Source organism: Semicossyphus pulcher, unplaced genomic scaffold, assembly GCF_022749685.1.
Source record: "Semicossyphus pulcher isolate SPU_LCO1_2020_fin unplaced genomic scaffold, fSemPul1.0.p SCAF_23, whole genome shotgun sequence".
Lineage (NCBI taxonomy): Eukaryota > Metazoa > Chordata > Actinopteri > Labriformes > Labridae > Semicossyphus > Semicossyphus pulcher.
The window spans coordinates 5757465-5784394 of record NW_027211697.1 but is presented as its reverse complement, the minus strand read 5'-3'; the positions used below and the strand labels follow the sequence as shown (position 1 = coordinate 5784394).

Here is a 26930-nt window from a genome sequence, read left to right as displayed (position 1 = left end):
CGCTGGAGGGATTATATATCACGTCTGGCTTGGGAACGCCTCAGAATCCCCCAGGAGGAACTGGAAAATGTTGCTGGGGAGAGGGACGCCTGGGTCACCTTGCTGAGCCTGCTGCCACTGCGACCTGGTCTCAGATAAGCGCAAGATAATGGATGGATAGATGGATGGAACATAATGGCAATAGTCGTTTCTTGTTCTCCTCAAACACAGAATATATGTATATATATATATATATACACAATATCTCAATTTCGCTATTATCTGCAGTGTCACCATGAATCACTAGAGAAAAATATCATAAGGTTATTAATACAGTCTCGTTAGCTCCTGAAATCCTGATGAATATTTAGGAATTCATTCTGGGTTCAATAATTTTATAGTTAATATAATAATAATTAAACAGTTGGAATATTTGTTGGTGTTTGTCTCTTTTGTGTAGTGCTGCTCTATTAGAGAAGTCCCAGAATGGACACACTACACAAAGTGTTCAGGTCAGCAATCACACTGGGACACTGCTTAGAGCATCACCCTGCTCTTGCTCCCCAATCACACACACACATACAAACACGCGCATGCACACACACAGATACATACATAATGCAGATAATGTTTTACATTATTTCTTAAGATACACACGTGCTATAGGAACGCCACCTGGTATAATTTATAGACGTATACCATATATCTTAAGTGGCCTCCAAAAAGTGTTATTAAAAATGACATTTTTAGCAAATGTTACTCAAATCGGAGAAAATATTTCTGCATCAATGTGTTTCTTCAAATAGGACAGTGTGTTTGATTGAGCTGAAATACAATACATTGTTTGTTCATGGTTTTATAGATTCACTCTCTTTATTCACTGTCTTTCTATGGAATATTTTGACATAAAAAAAAAGAAATAGTATAACGCAGGACTTAACCTTAATTCTCTGGATCACTACACATCTAGTTTTAAATATTGAAAAACGCATATTTGTTTGTTTGGCTTCTTGTCTCTGACTGAAGGAGTTTTGGTGGAGGCATAACAGTTGAGGTGAGAGAGGAAAAAGTAAATGTTCCATTTATCCAGACGGGAAGATGCTTGTAAATATGATGGATGAGCTCTGCACCCTGTCCACGGTGTCTCCTGGAATATAGGGAACACAGTCATTTGTGCTTGACACAAGGCAACAAGTGGTGGGTACTGCAGGAGGTAGTGCTGGAGGAAAGAGAGCAGCAAATTACTGCTGTTTGGTAAACATGCAGGCTTCATCAGTACAGCACACTCTAGGTGGTCAAAGTGAAAAACACTGCTAAATGCATCACCTGGCACATAAGGTAAGAGTGAAACAGTTCACTGACCTATTTTCTACTTATGATGTTACCATCATTTAGAAAATCCTGACAGAAAGCAAACTCTTAATAGAAACTTCCAACTCCCTAGAAAGCTCCCTCCAGCCAACTGCCATCTTGTTTACATGGATAACTCCTCATATAAACTTCAAAGAATCTGCCCTTCAAACAAGAGTCACAGAAATAACTACGAAAAGGGACTCCGACAAAAAAACAGTTCAAAACGGCTCGCTGTGTTGTGATGTGCAGCACTGGGTTGCTAGTAGCAAGTTAGGGCACACAAAAAAGGAACAATGCAATGGACATTTATTTTGTTGCTGAGACTTATCCTCATCCTATCCAATTAGAGCATTGTGATAACAGGTCAAGAGACACAAGTATTTAGATGATCAGACAGAACGTAAAGAATAAAATCATTATCGTCTGTTTTTAAACATTCTTCAATTAACAGACAGACTCAGCTTTGACCTACTGCACTTTCTGTGCAAAGATATTAAATAATATATATATATATAATAATATAAATTTTTGGTGCTGGATGTGAAAATGACGACTGTGTCGGGTGGAAGATAGCAATGACACATGCGCTGCGCGCTTTGGCACTTTATGCCAAGTGGACGATGAGGCCCATTGTCTTTACTGTCATTGGCGTATACTTCCAGATCTTTATTTATGTTAATGGTGTGGCTCAAGAGAAATCATTGTCAGTGTTCCGTTAACTGCCCGGACTGCCCAGACTAAAATAACTCAACAACTATCAAATGACTGCCATGAAATTTCATACAGAGGTCTTCAATGGATAAATCGTAATGACTTTGGTGTTGCCCAACTTTTTCTCCTGGTCCATCAGCAGGTCAAAGTTGTCACTTTTTCTATCAATATCTTGATGGATTAGGCAAAAATTTAGTACAGATAATTGTACTTTCCCTGATTTGTCATTGTCGTGGTTATCTAAGCATGCTATGGTACAAATTAGGCTTAGGCAGTACACTGCCTAACTACAGACCATTTACCAGGTTGTGGATCAATATCCCTAGCCTAGCCTATGACAATAGCTACTGTACATATTGACTAACCAATGGCCTTTAGTGTAAAAGGGTTGTGACTATGCATGGCCATGTGAAAAGATTCATGACACTGGCCCATACCTTCATACATACGCAGCCCAGTGGGAACATAATTCAAGATCTAGAAGTTTTTTTTAACAGAACCATTAAGGGAAACAAGGCTCCTCTTCAGCTCAGCATGACAACATTTCCATGTTTCTCAGGATGGACGTCTGAGGCCTGGAGATCAGCTAATTGCCATTAACAAGGAGTCCTTGATAGGTGTAACCCATGAGGAAGCCAAAAGCATGCTGAACAAAGTAAAATTCAGGTGAGTTGTGTATGTAGATTTAAATATTTCATTATGTAACTCAAAGAGAAGAAATTAAAGTGTATAAATCACAACGGATACTTTAATTGCATTGGGGATTATTCAGCTGTAAACACTCTTACTGTTGTTCCTCTTCCTGTGCTTTTCTGCACGTCACTGAGTACATCTTTATGCCTTTGTACTTGTATGTATTTTGTGTCCAGCCAAGACACTGCGTGGGAAATAGCATTCATCCCAGGAAAAGGAGTTTTTCCCAGCAGCACATCTCTCCACAATGGGGTCCACCGAGCCGCAGGCCACAACTCTGGTCGCTTAAAAGTCCACATCAGGTCACCTGAGGTAAGCATGCTTTGTTTCAGCCATCAGAAAAATTCCACACTATCTTAAGAAATTAAATTGCTGAATAAGATCAAGGGAAGCCCACCCCTCTCATCTCACGACTTGAACTCTCAAAGTAGGAGATATATATCACTTACCGGTACGTTTTGTGGCGCTGTAAGAAAATGGGGTAGGACTTTTTAATAAGCATAAGTGTAATACTACTGTAATGCAATAGAAAATTGCCATTCCACTACTTTTCTCCTGGTGGTGAAAAAGTACATTGACAGTTTGCGTAATACAGCTGAAATTTACTCTGCATGCACTGAAATTTAGTACAACTAATCAAATCATTCAAAACATAAACCACTTGTATTAATCATCAAATCAATTTCTCAGCCCACTGGCTTTATCCTACATGAACAATGGTTGTCTGTTTCTAGCAAGTTGAACTGAACACCGAGCACCGGTTGCGTTGATCAGTTGGGTGAAAGAATCTTTAAACAATTTTATAAAATAAAGGGAATATTAATTACACTGATAAGAAATGCTTTGCCCATCATTACTTCACACAGACTGCCCTTTCCCTCTTGCCTGGCCTGCAAGTGTCACTGTTAAAGCATTTTAATCAATATTTCAATGATGGATTTTTGCCAAAGGGAAGAAAATATTCCAGACATTTGGTAATGATTTATTTCAACCAGTAAGTTTTTTTTGTGATCTCCCTCTTGTTTGGGCAAGTGGACGTTATCATCTAATTGGTAGATTGGTGGTTCAGTTCCAGGCTGCAGCCTGCTGTCCTTATGTTGAAGTGTCCTTGGGCAAGACACTGAACTCCAAATTGCTCCTGAAGGCATAGCAATGGCATCTGTGTGACTAAGATTAGGTTAGTACTGGTGGGCAGCTTAGTAAGCCTTTGCCATCAGTGTATGAATGGGTGTGTTAAAGGGTGAATGCTTGTATGTAGTGCAAAGCTCTTTGAGTGGTCAGAGGACAAAAAAAGCACTAAATTGTTGTGTTGTCCATTTGCCTCTCATAGAAAGAGGATCAAACTCCTTTGCCTCAGTGGGAGCTGGATCAACTATCACAGGACTTCAGAGATTTGAATGATGTTGACATTCTTAAAGCATGCCTCACATGTCTGAAAATAGCTCTCAACAGAAAATGACTCAATATAATGAAACCAATGAATTTTTGGCCACATCTGTGTAAAACACTACAGCCTCCACATGGATGTATATTCTGTATTGTGCAGAAGTGAATGAGTTTCTTTGTAATTTCCAGTAAATAGCAGGTCAATATCACTCTACAGCTCTGTATGATCTTGGAACTGTTTCAAAACCATCTATTGGAAAACCTAAAGAGTTTACATTTTTCAATACAATAATCTTTTATTTGTGGTAAATTTTACATCAATTGTTTTTTTTTTATCTTTTCAGATCTGTACAGAGGAGCCAGCCACAGTGTCCTCACCTTCTCCTGACATCTGCCCACCAGATATTCATGTTTCAGGTGAACACCAGATCAGCAGACTGGGTAGGGAAATCAGAGAATGTTGGATTGGATATGATGAAAATAATATAAGTATTGAATATTTTGGCCTTGTGTCGATTCAGTGGTTATTATCAGTGTTTTTGGTCATATGGCTAACACCCTACTCATTTCCCCCACCAACATGTCAACCCATCTTTATATTGTCAACTTTAGTTTAATTGTTGGTTTATTATAGTGTATCGCAAATTTGTCATAAAACTACTAATTTTATCACTAATAACTACTAATATGCACACCTGCCAAGTTACAGTTTAGATTTTCAATGATTTGTGCTACATGTGCCTGAAATCTAACACATCGTAACCTAGTTGATCCAAGCATTAAAAAAGTGGGAAAGTGTTCCCTCAGAGAGATTGGGCATTTGGTGGAGAGGAAAGCATGAGATTTTGTTGAAACCACAGCACAAAAGGGGACCTCCGAGTTCACAGGAATCCCAGTGATCATGATAAGTTCCCATTGTCATAAGAGGTGGTGTAGATTATTTTTCTAGACTGTTCAACTACTGTTTTTATATTGGAGAGATAATACAAAAATGAATGCATAAAAAGAGTCAGGTAGAATAAAACATGAAAGTTCAGTAATCAATCAGGTTATTTCATCCTTCCTCTCAACCACAGTGATTTGCATAGCAGTTGTCATTTCAAATACCCATGCCAAGCTCATTGATGTTTAATGAGAATTAAAGGAATTTCTATACATAATTTAACATTAAATAAATAAATTAACATTGATTAAATGGTATGAAAGTATTCTGTCATTTTTATTTACAAAATTGATTCTGTAAAGGAAAATATATTTATCTGAGGTAGTCTGATACCAAAAAGCATGTATGCATAATACGTTTTCTAGCATTACGCTAGGCATAAAATCATGGGCCCATGCTGATATAGCAGCAGCATATAGAATTTGTGACATAATAAGAGGAATACATTTAGATAGACCAAACCAAAATCTAGGATATAGAAACATTCCTGGTTTGTAAATGTTGCAGCAATATTTTTTCTCTTAGACTTCAAAGCACTTGAGGAGATAACATAATTGTATAAATTGCAACTTTGGAAATGTTTTCTCTGAAATTGTGGATCTGCAAATTCATCTACCCTTTGTTGTTGCTGCTATCTAGTGTTTTGTAGGCCCTTACTGACTTGGTTACATGTAGGAACTTAGCAATCCATGAAATCTCATTGCAAAAGTATCTGATTGTAACAAGTCTTTTACTGGGATGGCACCGGCACAAGTTAAACAGCATATTTTGCTGACAAAACTAAAGGCAAAAAACAAAACAAAAACAATTGTGAAGAAGAAAAAAAAAGTGCTTGATATAAATTGCAAATGTTAAAAAGACTAGCAGCTGTAATCTTAAGGGTCGTCCATGGATCCCAGCTCAAATCCAGACAGACTGTACAAATCCTATTGGCCTGGATTACCCCAGTCAAGGTTATATCCCAGGTGCTGTGATTACTTACCTCCCCTGCAGGCTCTTATTGGTTAAGCCAGTTGCTAGCCATGGCAGATTTCAGCAGTTTGTGGTGAGGTTAACAGATACTGGCTTAAAATATTTTTCTAACTAAAATGCAACATTCATTCATGATATTAAATAGTTTTGGAATTATTTTAGGTTCATGAAAAGCAAGTGTCATTAATTAAATATCAACTCATGTTAAGTAAAGTTGCATTTAATTTGTTTTTCTTGTTACTGTTCTACAACTTTGCTTTAAGTTGATCATCTTCAACCAACCAATGAAATACACTGTATGTGCATAAAGTTGCATTGTGTTACTAAAATCCTCCCTAAATTGCCTGTTTTCAGGGTGGATTTCAGGAAGAGAATGTAATAAAACTTATAATGTGTAAAAGAATACATCTTATCCATCAAGCACATCACACGTTCAATTTCAATTTTACACTTGGATAGCGAATAATCAACCAAATTTCAACATCAAACAAGAAATATGTACTTCCAACTTTAATTACTCGTGTTATGTTTCATACAATGAGACATACAACGGTGGTCTTTATGGCGATACCATGAAAGTGGCAAGAGATGGCTTATAACAGAACTGTGTGAAAAAATGAAAGACTTGTGGGTGGAAAATGAATGTTGAACGAATGAATGTGTGTGCAATGTGTGTACTATATGTGCACTGCACTCATCTGCTGACTTCATTTGCTGTTAACAACATAAAGTAGCTTACATTGTACAGCACAGCAATTTACTGTTAACAGAAAGGCATGAATATTTAAAAAAAAAAAAAATGTGGTAGACAGTGTTTCACAAATTTTCCAGTTTCCCCTAACTGAACAACTGACACTGTGGTTGTGTGTGGGGAGTCTGGGGAATCTCTACCCAAGGGATGATGGAGTATACAATTTGTAAAATGTCTATCATCCAAAACATAATCTGAAGAATCTCTTTAGTGTAAATGGTGAAATTAGTTACACAGGCTGATCACAACTATCTGCTGTATGTCTAGGAGGGTTACAAACACTTTAGAGTAGGCCGTGGATTTTTAAAGAAAAAGACAGACAGCCAGTCTTTAAGTCATAAACAACAGCCAGGGGGGTAGTCATGGAAATCAGCTCATGCCCAACACTCGGAGGAAATGTTCCCATTTCCAAAGCAAGCAAACCCAAATCTGGGACAGATAACTCATCAAAATTAATATCAGTATTGGCTGTCTGCCCTCCCCTCTCTCACTGTGCCTCACACTCATCCATATTATCATCCACCTTTCCTCCACTCCTCTACTTTTAATCATCTGCTTTGCAGTCTCCCACCCAAACACACTCACTCACACACACACACACACGCACACACACACACACACACACACACACACACACACACACACACACACACACACACACACCACACACACACACACACACACACACACACACACACACACACACACACACACACACACACATCTCCTTTATCAACACAACATCCATGATCACCAAATCCATTGTAAATATATGTGCTGTGGCCTCAGATACTCTTTTAATTCTATTTACTGCAAAGGCTAATATCCACAGTTTCAGCTTGCAAACAGTGTATTGTCTGCATTATGCATATTTTTTCTACATGGAAATGTAGACTCCTGGTCTGTGCGTCCTATTATAAAATATTTTTCTTTAACTTACTTCCTTTTTTTTTATCTCCACCCTTCCCATCATTTTCTCTTTCTCTAGGTTCAACAAGCCAGAGGTCGCCAACAGGGGCCAAACCTAAGATAACTCTGGACCCCTACATACGCCTCAAATCAGACAAGTTAGACTTGGTGAGTACAGTTCTCCTGTCAGAGAATTAAATGTAAAGCCATGATGCAAATATTTCTCCTGGCATGTTTGGTGTGGTTTATGCAAGCTGTGGTGTGTTTACATCTTGCTTTAGGTGTATTTGCCTTGTATGTGGTCTTATTGATAATAGCACTAACATATTATGACCATAATTTATTCATAAATGTTTCCTTTTCATGCTGCTTAAGGGTTGAGGGCAGGTTTCATTAACCGTCATGTTTAGCTTTCTATATATTACTGGTTGTCATATTTCTGACCAAAGATTTAATATTGTAAGACAAAGGCCTGGCTCTCCTGATATACAGTATATGTATCATGAATAATCCAGCTCTTATCCGCTTTGACAAGTTAATTACTGGTTGTCCAGGGCAACTGGCAGACACATCCCTTACTCTCTGTAAACAGCACAACAGAATGACTGTTATTATCATATTAAGCTGATAATATATGACAACATGTTTTAACACACTGCTGAGGGGCTGCAACAGGGAATATTACACCTATAATAAGTGGATAATTTATCAACTTGGGAAAAAAAAGATTTCTATTTCCTTTGTAAATGAAATTGCTTACAGAGAATATGGCAATGTGTTAGCATAAGTGCCTTTGAGCATGCTCGTAGCTCACACCCCATCTGCAGAGGCCCCAGTCAGTGTGTCTCATACAAGTATAAACATTCGTTGATTGCTGTACATAGTATACAGATCAGAATCATGGAGGCCGAAATGGTAGATCAGGGAGATGTGCAGGGTTTTATGGGTACTGGGGTCCACACAGTAGTGGCATGCCCCCCCTGAAAACATTCGTATTTAGCCAGACTGATCAGTCTGAACTAATCTCAAGCCAGACCACTGTCTCTACCAATCAAGAGCATAAACAGTTCTCTCTTTCTAGCCAATAAGCAGCTAATATATGGTATGGGCCAATCATGATCCAGGATAGTTTTGGCTCAGCCAATCAGCAGTCAGGACATTTTCTAAGTCATTACAGAACATGCACAGCTCTTTCAGCAACTCACAACTAGGACACTTTCTCAGCCATTACAAAACATGGGCCCGTCTCCTTTTAGCCAACCATGAGCCAGGACACTTTATCTGAACCACAAAGAAGTCAGGTCACTTATTTCTAGCATATCACGAGCAACTAAACTTTTCTCAACCAAATCAGTTTTAACACTTTGTCTAGCCTATCAGCAGCACATACACTCTGTCTGAGTGAGCCTATTAGAAGTGGGACAGTTTATCTGAGCCAATCAGGAGCCAGGCCACATTAAATGAACCAATCAGGAGCCAAAACACTGTTTCACCACTAAACGTTGCTGGAACCTTTCGGAAGCCAGGACACTATATTTTATAATTTCAGGAGCAACTACACATTGTCTTAACCAATCAGGTGCAAGGACACAGGCTGAGCCAATCATAAGACTGGAAAGCTCTGTCTGAGCCAATCAGAATCTTAGCCACCATCAGCGACAGTCAGAAGATGCAATACTTTTTCTCTTTTTGAACCAATCTGCTGCAGTTATACTGTCTCACATCCAAAAAGGCGCAAATGATACTGACTGAGCCAATTAGCAGCTAAGACAATTTCTAAGCCATTACATAACATGGGCAGCTCTCCTTTTGGCCAGTCATGAGCCAGGACACTATCTGAGCCAACCAGGGGCAAGCATAACTCTGTCTGAGCCAATCAGAAGCCATTATTGCTCTGTCTGAGCCTATCAGTATGTAGTTAAAGAAGTACTAACTTCTTTATCTTTTTTAATACTTCCTTAAGCAGCCCTTGGGAAAGCTTTAATCAGACAGGTTGATGGTTGAGGAAATCATTGAAGTCAGTGAGTCAAGTCAAGATGAGGAAGGGTCAGTTGAAGAAACAGTCTAGGTGCATATCTAATTTTAGTCTGTCTTATCTTTCTTAATCTAAAACAGATCCAGACAGAGTTAAAAAAATAAATAAATATATATATATATATATATATATATATATTAGGGCTTTCAAAGTTAACTCATTAATAATGCGTTAATGCACATTCCCTCTAACGCCACTAATTATTTTAACGCGTGATTAACTCGCGTTATATTATTATTACCCACCGCCCGCCTCGTAGTTTGAGAAATCAGGAAGCGATGCAGCCAATGTTGTGGATAGCATGCCGATACAAACCTCCGTGAGCAGAAGTAGATAAATATATATATATATACATATATATCTTTTACATTTGCTACAGATATAGTCATTGCAGCAGCAGAGAAAGGTGTAATATTGCTGTTATGATGTCAGTAAGGCTGTCCATAGATCTTTTTTACTTGCTGCAGCCAAGCTGCTCATGTAGGCCTGGTGACTACACATAATGAGTTCTAAAAGGGGGTTGGAAAGAAAAAAAGGGTGAATTTGAAATTTCATTATTTTGAATTGTACAGCATTTGGGGGTGCTCAACCTATCATAAAGTAAAGCCAATGTGAGCAAAATGTAAGGGTTACTAAATTGAGCTACCAGTTATTATTGTATTACTGTATGTATTATTATACATTAATGCGGTACTGTTTAAGAAAATGTGTGGTTTTCATAAGAAATAATATACATTTTACAGTCTCAAATAAGACTTTCTGAGGTCTTTTCACATATAGTTTAGAGTCAATATTATACTTTTTAATACTCATTTGACAGTTTTATGACAAACGTAATTACGCTTTTATTTTAATTGAAATAAATAACATTGCATGTATTTCTTATGCTATGTCTTATCATCTTATCATCTTATGTTACTGTAAACACAGAAAAGATGATGCCTGTATTATAGTCAGAAGTGGATTTTAAATATTTTCAACACATTTGGTTAAAAGTTTATTTGTTAACATTAACATTCTCACTAAAAGATTAATTTATTAGTTTTTCTACATTAATAATATCACATTATCTTCACAAGTAGTATATAAAGACATTTTCCCATGTGTCAAACAATTGCAGATATTTTGATGATAAATAACTGTAAATTGTGAATTTTAATTTCGAAGTTTAAAAAAGAACGTCAAACTTTTTAGGGATGGTGAGGTTCCTTAATTAAATCGGGACTCATTATTTTAAAAAATCCTTGTTATGGCTCACTGCAAAGTTATGGGTTGATGGATGATTAATGATGTCTGATGGACAATGGAGCTCTTTAGCACAGAGGAATATAATGTTTTAGACTTTGGACACACAAAATCCTACGAAGGAAGCATTTAAAGAAACATTTTATGTAAAATAAAACCACAATAACTTGTGTGTGCTGCATTTTAGTGGCATGTCATTCCTATTTTCGTTGTAGCAATGGCACTATGCTAAAAAAAAAAAGGATGTCCTTTGTAGTCCTTATTTCTATCTTTGTTTATCTTTTGGTCTCGGCCCTTTAGGCTTTGTCCTTCCTCGGGTTGGTCATCACGGAAGAGAAGAGGAAGAGGTTAAGACAGAGTCTGATTACAGACCCACAAGGCACTGTGGCCTATGGAGGTAAAGCACAAGTACAGAAACATAAAAACACTCACACTTCCACTTGTGTCAACAGCACGGTGAAATATCTGGCTTGAAAACCTGTCAAACAGAGACACAGACTTTGTGACGGCAGCATGTCAGTAACTGGTTGTGTCACCTTTGTAGGGTGTCACATTGCATAACCATAGAGCACTATGTTTGTATCTACGTACACAGCCAAAGTGCAGCATTATGACTCTGTAACCAGTGCTCCACACATTTAAGTCTCTGGAAAGATGTTCAGGGGCTAAATTTCTAATACATTTGAAATATGAAAATTTGAGGAAACATACATGTGTAAAAGCTCTCAAAACTTAGTGGCAGTGATGCCACGAACCGGGTTTTCTGTCCATTATTTTCAGGCCCAGATTTTCATTGAAAAGGGTAAAGCTGTGGTACAATATACGAAATAAGAGACTAAAATGATAGAGTGCATAAATAACTGAGCTGCCTGAAGTGGTACATAGTGCCTGATTAATTTAAATGCAGTTAGGACCTCAGTTGCCTTGCTAGGTGACTTAGCAGGGGTAGATATGGCCACGTCATCTGCATAAAGCTGGAAGCCGGCCTCAGGGCAAGTAATATGGAAGTCATTCATAAACAGACTGAAAAGCAGAGGGCCAAGAATATTGACCCATGGGGAAAAGTGATTTTGTCATTTAAGATGCATTAGTTTTCCTCTTTTTAAATTAATAAGAATTAAGGTTTTATCAGAACCACACCGAGCAGCCTGAAGAAACAGGGGAAGATGCTAGCATGCCCACTACCCATGCATAAGCATTAGATGCAATGGGGATTTTAGAAGCAATCACGGCCCTGAAAGACTACTTCGGCTCCAGATTTGACAGAGCTCTGACTGCAAGAAATGGGATCAAGTTGGACTTCAAAGATTTCTCTGGGAGACTGGAATAGGCAGAAAATCCGATTGGTGACGTGGAAGACGACCGCCCGCCATAACTCCAAAATCACATCCCTGGAGAAACAGGTGTCTAAACTCATCTGCAAACGGATGACCAAGAAAACAGGAACTGCCACTTGAATCTCAGACTGGTGAATCTCCCGGAGAAAGTTGAAAAGGGCAATGCAGTTGCTTTTCTGGAGAAATGACTAACTGATGCCCTGGGTCCGGAGACCTTCCCTGCTCCGCTGATTATTGTAAGGGCTCACAGACTGCCCAATCCTCTGCTCCATGAGTCATGATAATAAGGTTCTTAATTTTTCAAGACAAGATCCGAGTCATGCAGGCAGCTAGGAACATGGGGAAGTTCATGTTTAAGGATCATGGTGTCATGTTCTTCCAAGACCTGTCCACAGAACTTCACAGATGTTAAACGAAGCCTGGGGCCTCATCTATCCTGCTAAATTGAGGCTGTTTTACTAGGGTAAACCGCGCCTGTTTTCTGACTTTTCAAGCATGGAATCATTTATTAAAGACCTGGGGTCCGTTTCACAAAGCAGGTTCAACAAACTCTGAGTCTAACCCTGAACTCTGAGTTGATCTACTCTGAGATAGGAAACTCTGAGTTTTCGGTTCCAGGACAGCTGATCAGAGTTAGTTCAATCAACTCTGAGTAGGTTCACCCGGAGTTAAGTGCGTGCACGCTGCCTGTAAAAAGCCAGCATTAATGGAGCCCCGACACCACGATTCACCATGGCAACGGTACACAAAAAGAGGTCCTCCTACGTCACACCAGCGGAGCTCGAAATCCTCATGTGGACGTTCAGCGAATGCGAGCATGATTTTAGAAAAAATAAAGTAACACGGCTGCAGCTGCAAAAGAGAGAGAAGTGGCGTGGGAAGAAACTGCTGCTCGAGTTAATGCGCAAGTTTGAACTGGTCTATTTATTTAATACTTAATCACGACCGGAAGCTAAAATGTATATTAATTTAGGAGCAATCCAGCGGGAGAAAAAAACGTACATGGAAGCAGTTAAAAATAAAATACCAGAACATCATTCAAAGGTGCGGCTCAGGCAGAACAGGCTCATGGCTGAACCTCACTTCAGTCATATTTTAAATATTAAACAGATTAAATATCATTCAGTGCCAGTTTTAATGTGCATTAGCTTTATCCCTAACATGATGCTGACTTCACATACATTATAATTTATGTTGATTAAACTGAATTGTGTTAGTTTAAAAAAAATCCAATAACTTCTTAAACGTCTTATTTGAGTGCTCTCGGCAGTAGTGGTGGAAAAATCTAAAAGTTATGACTTTGACACAGATTTGTCTTTTGATTTTTTTTATCATAATTATAAAAGACTTTTTCAAAGGGGTCAGAGCAGCACAGAGACGCAACATTTCTTTTTTTTTTAAATTTGTAACCGCTCAAACACGCGTGAGACGGGCTGAATAAATGAGGAAGTCGAATGAGGGTTTTTTGTATTCTAGAAGGAGGAGACGGAACGAAACTCAGAGTTTCCTGAAGAAAACCTGCTCCCGACCAGGTTTGGTTCATAGAGTCTGTTACTACGGTAACTGACCGAGAGCTTAAGTTACCTCTCTCTGTGAAACAGGCTAGAGTTACCCCTCTTTCTCTGGTTTGAGTTACCTCCCTTTGTGAAACGGAAAACTCAGAGTTTCCCTCATTTCAGGGTTAACAGACTCAGAGTTTTCAATAAACCTGCTTCGTGAAACGGACCCCTGGAAACTTAGAAGGCTGATCGGCTTGCGGGATTACACTGGGATAAACAACATGGTGACAGAACTTTCCGGCAGCAACAGACGAGGCTCGACTTGTACTTTGTTTTTTCAGCTACTAAAGAAAGGTATTATTTCTACTTAATTCACTTTGTAATATTGCTTTCCTGTTGCTATTACCAATATGTTAATTTGTTAATCATCAGTGTACATTGATGCGGTCTTTAACCCGCACAGCAGCCAGATACACATGTTGCTATATTTTCTTGTTCGCTTAGTGCATTATGCTGATTGTAAATGGGAGTTTGATTTGTTGATGACCCGCCAGTTTTTGTCTACTCCTCTTTATTAGTGGATCAGTTGAGCATCTAGTTAGCTCTTAATGTTACAAGGGACATCTCGCTGTCTCGTTTGGGGAGGCGGAGTTGGGCTTATTTTTATAGGTTTAAAAATGTACATTTTCTTACAAAGAGTGGGATAAAGACATGCAAATACATCTGTGCTTATTTTCATTTAATCTGTGACATGGTTAGTATCCCTAATAGGCTTCTTAATTGCGTTTGACATGACTTTTAATGTAAACCTAAAGTTTACGTCCTGGAATGTTAGAGGTTAATTTAAATGAACTAAAGTGAAACAGGTAATAAATAGGCTTAAACAACTCAATACATCAGTAGTTTATCTTCCAGAAACCCACTTACTGTCAGATGAAACCAGGAAGATAAAGAAGAGATGGCCAGGACAAGTACTTTTGGGCTGCTCAACTTAGGGCAGCATTGTACTGGTTCTTGCCTGAGCCTTCCTTACAAAGGGTGCAAGTTGAAAGAATTTGTACCAAAGGCTTGATACTTATTTGTTGTCTGCACCTCTCAAAAACATAAAGAAGCTCACTAATAACCCTTTTGTGAGAAACACAATTAATGTCTGGCATGAAATACAATTGTTTCTGGGTCATGCTTTTCACCAATATGAGAGAATGTTTCTGCCTTGGCTAAAGAGACCAGCGCTTTAAAATGTAAGCATCAAAGGGCATTTATTAAGTTTTTCATCTGTATGAGAATAACAAACTGTTGTCATTTGAGAAACTTAAAAATAAATATTGCATAGGCCTACCTCAAAAACACTTTTTAAAATATTTACAGTTGAGGAGCTTCATTTATACACAGAGGGGCGGCTGTGGCTCAGTGGTAGAGTTGGTCGTCTTCCAATCGGTCGGAGGTTCGATCCCAGCTCCCTCAGGCTACATGTCGAAGTGACCTTGGGCAAGACACTGAACCCCAAATTGCTCCCAGCGGCATAGCCAACGGGTATGAACGTGATAAATGATTGACAGTTGGGCACTTTACGTAGCAGCCTTTGCCATCAGTGTATGACTGTGTGTGTGAATGGGTGAATGTGACATGTAGTGTAAAAGCAGCTTTGAGATAAAGGTAAAAAAAAAAACCGAACAAAGATTCTACTGAACATAAAAGAACTAAATGGATAAATGACTTGCAAGAAGATATCTAAGAGAGGGAGTGGAGAGAAGCATGCTCAATGGCTCAACTCCTTACAATAAATACCCATCTCAAACTAAATCAGTATAACTTGATTAAGAAGACTTACATCACTCCAGTTAGACTAAACAATGTAAATCAAAATATTCAGATGCAATGGAGATGTCCTTTTTTTGGTGTTTTTTAGGGAGGGGGAGGGTGGTTGAACTTTAGTTTGAGTATTCTACATCTTGTTACACTCTGCTAATTGCCATGTTTTAAAAACTTGAAAATCAATAAATACATGTTTATAAGTTGTATGTGTCTGTGTTTCATTTACATGTACATGTCATGAATGTCACCAGCTAGTAGTAACGGGCCGGTATAAAACTTTGCACTCACTGTGCTGTGTTGAGAGTTCTGTTTCTCATGTTTATTCAGTCCTGTCAATGAACAGATGGAGTACAGGGTAAGATATCCATGTCTAAATAAATGAAGTTTTGTTTGATCAACATAGTTTTTCTCACCATGTTCAGCTCGATGTAGTGAGTTTAGGTTTTAAGCAATGTCCAATAGGAACCAGTAGGAGCAAGCAACAGAGAAGCGGCATACAATCCTTTCCTCAAACAACCAGCTTCAATTTGAGGATTTTTGCTTGCTTAGAATTGTCATGTGGTGTAATTTGTCCATAAGGAGATGTAGGTCAATCACCAAGAAATGACAAGGTTTGTAAAAATGTGGAGAACTTGAGTGGAGCCTAACAAACCACTCGTGTCCTTAGCAGCCATCTTGGTCTGGATAGGTCTAGATTGCAATGGCAACAACCATGGCACCCATTGTACGGGGAACATACGTATGTCTGAGTTTGAGCCTCCAATGACTAGAAGTGAAAAAATAAAGCAGCTTCCCAATGTTCAACCCAAAAGCAAAACTAAAGTGGAAAGTACTGTATGTTTCTGCTGAACACAACTGGAACATCTGAGGACTGAGACCAACTTATGCCTCACATCCTCCAAGCCAAAATAACAACTTTATATGACAAAACAAGCAAGAGAGACAGTTGATTAGTTTAACAATGCTGAATGTTCGAATGATGACCTTATTAAACTTACTTTGACATAAAAAGTGTAAGGAAACTTAATGTCCCTTTGATACACTTTCATTAATAATAAAAATAAATTTATACTGATCCATACCTTTAGATGTATTCATTGGTGTTCTAGTGGCCATAATAACCCTGCAATTTTATTTTTTCGCTTGTCTGTTTACTCTCAGACTTCATGGATGCCACCCGGAACATCTTTAAGGAGGACCTTGATGAGCTTGGTTTAGGGGTGGGTCCCTTCATGTTTTCCTATCATGAAGCTGCCAGCTTGATGGACACGTCAGCCTTTCATTCCCCTGTAAGTGGTCCATACAGTATCTTACAAACAACTCTCTTACACAGATTAAAAAGAAAACTAACTGACAGGTCTGGCTTTATTTGTTGCCATGAAGGTGTGAGTCATAACACTCCTCTTACTGACCCTGAAGAGTTAGGATAAAGAGAAAACACACACATGGCTCTTGTTTATACACATAAACACAAAGTCCTATCAGTTTTTAATGTGTGTCTGTGCATTTATGTTTGTGTGTGTCTGAAGACATATGAATCAGAATGCAGCTACAGCAGTGAGGAGATGGAGCAGTTTCAGACAGAAGTGAAGCAGCTGCAAACGCAGATGAAGAAGCTCAAGGTGAACATAAACACTTACACACACTGTGTAAGTGATGGTTAAAGCTTATGTGAACTTCAAACAGCTTCAGTTATATCAAACAATTCCAATTTATTCAACTATTTGTTTTGAATTATCTTGGATCATCTAACATTTAACTGAGACAAAGACTGAACACAACGTCTCAGCAGAAGATTTACTTTAGTCTTTTGCACAACCAGCAAACTGTTAACCAGCAAAAGGGGTGTATGTGTGAATATTTACATTGCCATCTACAGTACATTGCCTTTTCTTGAGTCATAATATGTCAAACTGTAGTTTCGCAGTCAAATGCAATGTTTGGTTTGCAGTTGCTTAATGTCGCAAATACAGCTCTGGCACAGTTGTGTAAAACACAAACTATGCATCTTTTCCTATGTAACCCTTGGAAGTGGTTGCACTTTTTTGATCCTAAGTGCTAAAGATGCAATCTACCACAGAAAATGAACATTGCTAACCAAGTTAAATAAAATCTGGTTTCAGAACCACAGAAGGTCTGAGCCTTTTGTGGCTGTAAAAGCCTGCTAGGCTTCATCTGCTGCCTCTCTTGGCAGGTGATGCTGAAGGACATGGAACACAGCAAAAAAACCCTGGAGGATGAGCTACAGAAGACCTCTGAGGTGAGAGACAGTGTATCAAAACATGTAGGACTACAGTGTGCCCATAGTGAGACGCAAAACATACTTTGTTAATTTATCAGTTAGGGTGTTGAATCTAGTTAAATCTTTTTTCTCCATTCAGAGAGCATGTTTGACTGTTGAGGAGAATAACCTTCTGAAGAGTCGTCTGCAAGCTGCCGAGGCTGAGGCGGGGCAGCGCCAGGCCAGCAGTGCAGAGCAGGACTATGAGGAGGTCATCCAGTTGCTGGAGGCTGAGATCAGAGACCTGAAGAACCAGCTGGCTAGTAAGAGGCAAGCACAAGGAGCGGAGGCCACTAAGGTGAGTCTCAAGCAGGTATTTAACTGGTTCTGTTATGAATCTCCCTTACCTTCTGCTGCCTGCACTGCACAGACTTGTTGGAAATGTGTCTGACGCTTGTGTTTCTCTTTATTTATTTCTTTGTTTTATTAATCTTTATTTAACCAGGTTTATCCTGTTGAGATCAGATATCTCTGTTACATGGGAGACCTGGCCAAGAGCAGCAGCAACATACAGTTTCAACAATAAACAATCAAAGTCATACAGCAGATAAAAAAAACATTAAAATGATCAGATACAATATTTACCCACAGATCTCAATAGATTTCACCAAAGATTTAAAAACGTTTAGGTTTACCACGTTTTGCAGTTTTAAATCAGTCTGTAGGTGCAGAAAACTTAAAAGCTTTGTTTTCCAATTCAGTTCTGACTTTGGGAACAACACTGCACTGTTTTTGCACTGTGTCCAATGAACAAAGGTTGTGAATTCCATCCTTCAAGATTAACAGGGGGGAATGCAGTCCAGAATTTTGCCCAGAATGGCTTTGTAAATGAAGAGATACCAGTGCCTGAGTCGGTGTGGACTTAAAAACAGTCCAATTCACCTTAAAAAAAGCAATGGTGAGTAAGAAAACCACAGTTTGTAAAAAATCTAATTTGACCATACAATGTCCAGTGTATGAAGACCATGACCATGACCATGAGGGTCATATACAACATATCTCCAAAGTCAAGGACAGTCAAAAAGTAGACTAAACTAGTTTCTGTTTCACATAAGGAGAAGCAAGACTTGTTTCTCTAATAAGATCCTAAGTAACATACTGAATGTGTTCCTTAAAAGACAAACGAGCATTTATTAAAACCCCTAAATATTTAAAAGTGGATATCATTTCAGTTTCTTGACCGTCTCTTATAATCATTTTCTCGCACAATCAATTGATGGATATAACTCTGAGTTACTGTATCACCTGCAGACAAGGGGTAAACATCAAAAGCTGCTGTGTATAAGAAAAGCCTCTCTTTGGGCTCATAGCCAACAATTGACTGTGCCAATAAGAACCCCTTCTGCATATGATGTTGCGTGGGATTCAAAAAGCATCGAGCCAAGCTTTTCCTGTGCTCTGTGTTCCTGCCATCCTCTGTCATAAGCTGGAGGCCCTTCAGCACAGCCAGTGTGCTGCCTGCTGTTGTTGCCTGATCTTTGTGAAACACATCAAGCTGCATTTCAAACAGCCATGCAGCCTGAGCCACAGAGCTCTGCCTCTGTTTTCATTAGCAGCATGCTTTGATGAGAAGAAGTCTTTATATTTGTTTGTGGCTTTTTATCTCAGGTGGTAAATCCTCAGGTGGTAAATCATATGGAAATCCTGACTGTACACTGACACACCACAACACAGTAATGAGCTTTGAGAGCAGTGCCACAGTTGATGAGAGAAATTAGGACAGCCAGTGTTTGAAACCTCCACTTTTTTTCCTCTGAGGAACAAGAAATAATTTGACAACTGCTCAGATTAGCACTTTTGATCATCCAATACCCCTTCTTCCTTCGTCCTTCTAACTTTAATTCATATCAATTCCCTGCTTTCTTAATTCTCTCTCTTTCTTTCCTCCTTCCTTTTCTATGCAGACAGAGTTTTTGTGTTTATACTTGTTTTTTATGCATATTCTGGTTTTTGCACTTTAAAAAAACCTGACGGCAAAACATTTAAAATAAGTATTTCAAAGTATTGCAAAAAAGCTCTTAGGCTTGGTTGAAGGAAAGTTTGTGCATCAGGTGTATCAGTTTAAAAAACAAAGCACCAGAAGTGCAAAAACACTTAGTGAATAAATTATGCTGTTAATGAAGCATGTTTTTTCACTCAAACCTAAACTGAAGGGACAATAACATCAGAACTGTCTCGACTGATAAAGAGACAGTAACTGTCCTTCATGAAGACCCAGCAGGTCTCATTTGAGAGCTGGTGTAGATAGTCTGCGTTCCATAGAGAGGACATTAAGTGCATTTCCTTCTACCTGTTTTAATGCAGTTTGTGTTTTAACTTGTAAATTATATTGCAAAATTAACAAAGAAACAATCATTGATGACATTTCAAAATGTGATGAGATGATTTTCAAATTCAACTCAATGCATTTTTCAGTCTCGTCGAGAAAATTCATCAATTTATTAAGCAAGATTTAAGCATTTAAAACCCCATTAGATAGTCTTAGATAGAGTTATAAACAGGAATATATTTCTACCTTATGAACAGTAGGCTCTCAAGCACAGCAAACAATACAATAGTTCCACTGAGCAGTTATCAGCACAGAGGTTATATTAATGACAGAGAGAAATCTTCTAAAATACCAAGTGTTCAGTAAGTGTGTGGCATAGAGCACTTAGCCCTTGGGGCCCTGAATCCACGTCATTTCATGGATACATATATTTTACAGACCAGCAATGATTGTCAGGTGAGGAACATCCATCCATCCATCCATCCATCCATCCATCCATTATCTTCTGCTTATCCGGGGCTGGGTCGCGGTGGCAGCAGGCTCAGCAAGGTGACCCAGGCGTCCCTCTCCCCAGCAACATTTTCCATTCCGAGGCGTTCCCAGGCCAGAGGGGATATATAATCCCTCCAGCGAGCTCTGGATCTGCCCCGGGGTCTCCTCCCAGTTGGACGTGCCCAGAAAACCGCCAAAGGGAGGCACCCAGGAGGCATCCTAACCAGATGCCCGAACCACCTCAACTGGCTCCTTTCGATGCAAAGGAGAAGCAGCTCTACTCCGAGCTCCCCCCGGATCTCCGAGCTCCTTACCCCACTCTAAGGCTGAGCCCAGACATTGTCCGTAGGAAACTCATTTCGGCCACTTGTATCTGCGATCTCATTCTTTTGGTCACTACCCACAGCTTGTGACCATAGGTAAGGGCTGGAACGTAGATTGACTGGTAAATCCAAAGCTTTGCCTTCAGGCTCAGCTCCCTATTCACCACAACGGTCCGGTACAATGCCAGCATTACTGCTGATGCTGCACCAATCCGCCTGCCAATCTCACGATCCATTTTACCCTCACTCGTGAACAAGACCCCGAGATACGTAAACTTCTTCGCTTGATGCAGAGACTCACTCCCCACCCGGAGGGGGCATTCCACCAAACTCCGGCAGAGAACCATTGCCTCCAGACTTGGAGGTGCTGACTCTCATCCCAACCGCGTCACACTCGGCTGCAGACCGCCCCAATGCCTGCTGGAGGTCCAAGCTTGATGAAGCCAACAGTACAACATCATCTGCAAAAAGCAGAGATGAAATTCTGAGGTCCCCAAACTGAAAACCCTACTCCCCCCGGCTGCGCTTTGAGATCCTGTCCATGAAAATCGCAAAAACAATCGATGACAAGAGGCCTGGCAGAGGCCAACACGCACCGGGAATGTTTTTGACTTTGTGCCGAGGATGCGAACACAGCTCTCACTTTGGTTATACAGCGACCAGATGGCTCTTACCAACGTCCCTGGTACCCCATTCTCCCGCAGTACCCCCCACAGGACCCCCCAGGGGAAACAATCATACGCCTTCTCCAAGTCCACAAAGCACATGTAGACTGGATGAGCAAACTCCCATGCCCCCCTAAGCAGCCCTACCAGGGTAAAGAGCTGGTCCACTGTTCCATGGCCAGGTCGGAATCCGCATTGTTCCTCCTGTATCTGAGGTTCAACAATCGGCCGGAGCCTCCTTTCCAGCACCCTGGAAAAAACTTTACCTGGGAGGCTGAGTAGTGTTATACCCTGATAGTTGGGACAGATTTTTAAAAATGGGAACCAGCACCCTGGTCTGCCATTCCATAGGTACTGTCCTAGACCTCCATGCGACATTGAAGAGGTGTGTCAGCCATTACAGCCCAACAATGTCCTCAGTGGCACCTTGCCCTCTCCAGGATATTGGTTCCAGAACCAGAGCTGTGCATGGACGTGAGCCCAACTATATCTAGTTGGTAACGCTCCACCTCCCGCACCAACTCTGGCGCCTTCCCCACCAGAGAGGTGGCATTCCACGTACCAAAAACCAGTCTACGCTGCCAGGGATCAGCACGCCAAGGCCCCCATCTTTGCCTGCTGCTCGATTTACAATGCATCCGACCCCTACGCCTATCCTTGCAGGTGGTGGGTCCACAAGGCAGCGGCTCCACGTTGCTCGTTCGGGCTGAGCCCGGCCGGGCCCCATGGACAAAAGCCCGGCCGCAAGATGCTCGCCAACGAGCATCCCCCCCAGGTCTGGCTCCAGGGGGTAGCCCCGGTCTCCCCGATCCGGCGAAGTAGCTGTCACACGTTCTTGCCTCTTCATAGGGGTTTTTTGAACTGCTCTTAGTCTGGTCCCTCCCCTGGGACCAATTTGCCTTGGGAGACCCTACCAGGGGCTAGTGCCCTGGACAACACAGCTCCCAGGTCAACACACACGCAAACCCCTCCACCACGTTAAGGTTTCATAGATGGGAGGTGAGGAACAGACAAGGTTAATTTTTTGTATAATGAACCCTCTCCAGACATAAAACTAACAATGTTTTTTTCTCTGATCTTGTCTGGTTAACCTGCTTCTTCTACACAACATTGTTAGCTGCTGTTATAATGCACACATTTACATGAATTATTGATTGGATGTGTGTCATGTGTGTTTGCAGGAGGAGGTGCTGGAACTAAACAGGAGGCTGACAACCATTGACTGCCAGCTAAGGAAGTCAGAGATAAGCAGGAAACATCTAGAGGTCTCCAACAAGAAACTGTTGGGCTTTGCTCAGGTACAACTTGAACTGGAAACCCCCATATTAAAATTATGTTGAATAAGGATTAAAGAGCCTTGTTTTCAGGTTCTTGCCATCAGGTTAGTTGAGAATCTATTTCTTTCGTATGGTTAATAAATAGCAGAATCCATGCAGTCTAAAGCCTAAGTCAATCTAAAACACCATGACAGTTCCAAACATTTACATCTATTACCAGTCTCCCCAACTGTTATGGAGCCAGTCTGCCTCCTTGCTACTGAGGAACACATTGAGGGCCCTATTTAGACGGCGGAAGGCGCACAGTCTAAAGCGCATGGCGACAAGTGATTTAGGGCGTGTCTGACGCACTTTTGCTAGTTACACGGTGCACAATCTGGGCGCAAACCGAGGCCGAAGAGGTTGGCTTAAGTACCTGGATTATTCATTAGCGTATTTTCATGTTGCATGTTGCTATTTATATGGTGGATTTTAGTCATTCTTCTTATATAAACCCAACCCCAACTTTTTTCTGTCCACTGTGTCCTTGAACACGCAGAAAAAAACAAAGGTAACTGTACGATATGTCGAATCACGGATTGATGTTAAAGCCACTGAAGCAATCCCACTGCCCAACAGAAACGAAAAAGAAAAGAGGCATGCTGTGTACATTTACGCACGAGGTACAGCATTAATGATTTAATCTCCAGAAGGACAGGATCTTAAGTTTATAAAAGTTCTGCATGCTGACCATCAAAGACAGGTAGGCTTTAAATGTTAATTGACTTATTGTTGCTGCTGGATCACATGGCTGTATTCTGTCTGTGTGTAATGGACACAGATGTTTTAACATCTGTGGACATTGATTGTCGGTGCCACAAGGAGTTAAGTTTGAGTATGGTAATTAATTTACCTCCTAGTTGCGTGTGTATGAGCGTGTCTCGGTTTCTGCTGTATCATAGAGAGCGTGCAGTATGGAGAGCTTTGTGTCGGTCTCTGTAGTTTTTGGCCCATGCGCGGCTGGAGTAGGAATCTCCTTGAGGTGAGGCAGGTTTGTGTGGAGGCAGCGGTGATCTTGTCCACATCTTCCTGCACTTCTCAGCAGTTCAGTAACAAACCGAAAGCAGTATAATGATTGAAGGAGACGAGGAAAACAAAAGCTTGCAGTCTGTCCCTTAAAGAACGTGTTTTCACTGTATTTGCAAACCCACCGCTTTTTCCTTATGAGTGCGTCCCTGTGTGAGTGACAAGCACAGACTTGTGTTGTAGACAACACGCCAACCGTTTGCCTGACCACCCCTAATATCAAAACCATCACACCCACGGGCGCTATTGGTGGCGCAAGATCACTTGCCTTTTACACAACATGGGCTCTGGGCGTGAAAACGACGACTGCGCTAGGTGGAAGATAGCAATGACACTTGCGCTTTGGTGCTTTGCACTGGGTGGACGATAGGGCCTTAAGTCTTTCTGACACAGACACTTGAATGAAGTGGAGGAAAGTGGAGGAAAGCACAAGTTGTTTGGAACACAGCAGTCTCAAACAAATGATAAAAATCAGCGACAACACGTTGCTGCTGCATTCACAGTCCTCATGCAGTGTCAGCAGCATTACGCACGAGTGTCACAGCTGTATTTTTGTTTAAAGAAACAACAGTGATGGCCTCAAAATTTGTCAGAATTTTAGAGGCTGTTCAGACCTGGTATCAACATGTGGTTTTCGTGATCGGATCACAAGTGGACAGCCTTAACTACAGGTCTGAACGCTCCCAGGACAGATTGAAGACGCATTCAGATCCGATCACTCAGGCCACATACGGAGGTGGTCTGGGACACATTTATCCACATATGTCTGGTAGTGTGAACGCACGTGTCCTTGGCCACATTAGGCACCGCCCACTCTCCCTGTATCCACGGTAACGATCACGTGGATAAGGGGAGACCTTATGACCGATGCTTCATAACGTGGATCTGTGTGTTAATTGCACGGCTCTTTCTGTCTGTCTGCCTGTCTGTCTGTCTGTCACTGTTAACAGAGACTCCAGTCTGCTGTGTATCATATATTTGATAAACACAGAGCTGTGGAGGAATATCAGGCTTCATGCTCAAACTAAGTTCGATTTCACATCGTAACTCTTGCCCGCGATCAGCGGCTCCCTCCCTCCCTCTTTGTCCGTGCGCAGCAGCTCTCCCCCTCTCTGTGCTGCGAGTCTGCATCACATCTTCTTTCATATGAAGTTTTGTATTATTATATGATAAGTCTAATGAAGGAGACTGATGGTGCGTTCCGTTTGTTCTCGGAATTCGGAATTGGAAATGACGTCACACCCGAGTTGATCTAGCTCTAGCCATTGTTAGCAATACTGGTGGATAACAACGCATTATGCGGTATTTAGCACATACAAACACCATAATAACATGTCCACAGATTGTTGGTCGTGTGAGTAAGGCTGAGACAGAAGTGATAATAAACAGTTAATACTACTTTCATTTACTGTTGATGTACGGAGATATAAGGTCGGGGTTGGTGAGGTTCCTCCGACTTTCCGAGTCCGAAATTTCCAACTGGGAACTCGGAAATTCCGACTTCCGAGTACAAATGGAACGCACCAAAAGAGTTACCTTGCGTGTGCCACTTTCAGGCACTGTTTTGTGCATACGCAACATTTATAAATGAGACTGCAGGTCTTATTTAAATTCACACCTCCCCCTAAAGCACACTGAAAATACGTCATCACCATTTCTTTCTTTGTGACTAAGTTTCTGGCTTAAGATTCACATGATTACCTGGCATCAGGGGCGTTACCAGGAATCCTAAGCCCCATGAAAAGATATCACATTGGGCCACACCACCACTGCCCAATCCTGCACAATTGCTATAACCACATCTCACTTACCCAAATGACCCATTAAAAGCTTTAAATAACTATAACTTTGTGTTATGCCTCTAAAAATTGAGGATAAATAATCCCAAGAGTGATATACATATGTTATTAAAATCTATTTTTAAAAACACCCAACATTTAATACATCAACATATGTACAGAAAGGTAGAGAGAAATATATATATGTGATCAAAGCTTGATTCCTAACTGACTACCTTAAATCTAAATTGCTGCTATTATCTTAAACTTAACCTCATTAAACTGTGCGAGTTGTGCTCACCGTTCTTTAGAAAGAAACTATTTAAAAGAAACCATTTAGTGCATTTAGTAGGGATCGGAGGGGCCTCAGAGAGAGAGACTACATTTTTTCTAGGTAAAGAATTTAAAACCTGTGTTTATTTTTTCAGCCAATTTAAATGTATTTATGACAGTAATAATTTAGAGAGAGAAAAGATTTGCAAACAAAAACTATCTTTTTACTTTTGGCCCATCAAGGGCCCTTCCCCATTAAGGCCCTGGGTAGTCAGTCAGCTACTTTTCCCCCCACTATGACGCCCATGATTGGCATCTGTTCTGGTTTAGTGTTATTAAGAAAACATGTTGTCACAGAGCATCACATGAGTCTTACATTATTTCTTATTGTTTCAGAATGTCCACAAAGTGCTGACAACACCCAGCCTGTTTGGAGAAGAGATGTAAGAGATTCTAAAAATCTAAAGCTCAACATCAAATCATTAGAGATCTATAGCATGAGTTCTGCTTTAACTAGTTTTCTTATAAATGTGTTCTGTTCATCAGGAGTAATAGGTCGCCAGGCACTGACAGTCCTGACACCCCATCACCACTTCCTGATCCAGCCTTCCAACTTGCTGTGGAGGCCAAAGAGCTGGTGGTGGGAGCTTGTACCCTCACTGTTGATGCCAGAGGTATAGAGAGCAAACTGTTAAACTAAAGAATGCTGAAAATGACAGGATTTTAAAAATTGTTTACTCCTCACATAGTTTTATTTCAGTCTGAATACAAAACTTTTATCCACAAAATATTACAAAAAAATTAAGGATTTGGCCTGAAAAACATCAAATTTACTATTCAGGGGACCAAGAATATCCACAGCTCATTTTAATGGATCAA

At 40.4% G+C, this 26930-nt stretch overlaps 1 protein-coding gene across 3 annotated transcripts in view; it reads left to right on the top strand.

Moving 5' to 3' along the window:
- LOC138602804 (syntaxin-binding protein 4) overlaps positions 1-26930 on the top strand; it is a 74100-nt gene that overhangs the window by 44463 nt on the left and 2707 nt on the right. The window contains exons 9-20 of one of the 3 annotated variants that reach the window (XM_069674378.1): positions 2603-2709; positions 2913-3048; positions 4467-4539; positions 7777-7865; positions 11278-11374; positions 16790-16917; positions 17158-17250; positions 17823-17888; positions 18010-18207; positions 22840-22956; positions 26448-26494; positions 26598-26725. In XM_069674378.1, coding sequence (XP_069530479.1) covers positions 2603-2709; positions 2913-3048; positions 4467-4539; positions 7777-7865; positions 11278-11374; positions 16790-16917; positions 17158-17250; positions 17823-17888; positions 18010-18207; positions 22840-22956; positions 26448-26494; positions 26598-26725 — 1279 coding nt within the window. Of the gene's footprint in view, positions 1-2602; positions 2710-2912; positions 3049-4466; positions 4564-7776; positions 7866-11277; positions 11375-16789; positions 16918-17157; positions 17251-17822; positions 17889-18009; positions 18208-22839; positions 22957-26447; positions 26495-26597; positions 26726-26930 lie in introns of all 3 variants that reach the window. The other 2 variants (XM_069674377.1, XM_069674376.1) reach the window with 2 other exon arrangements.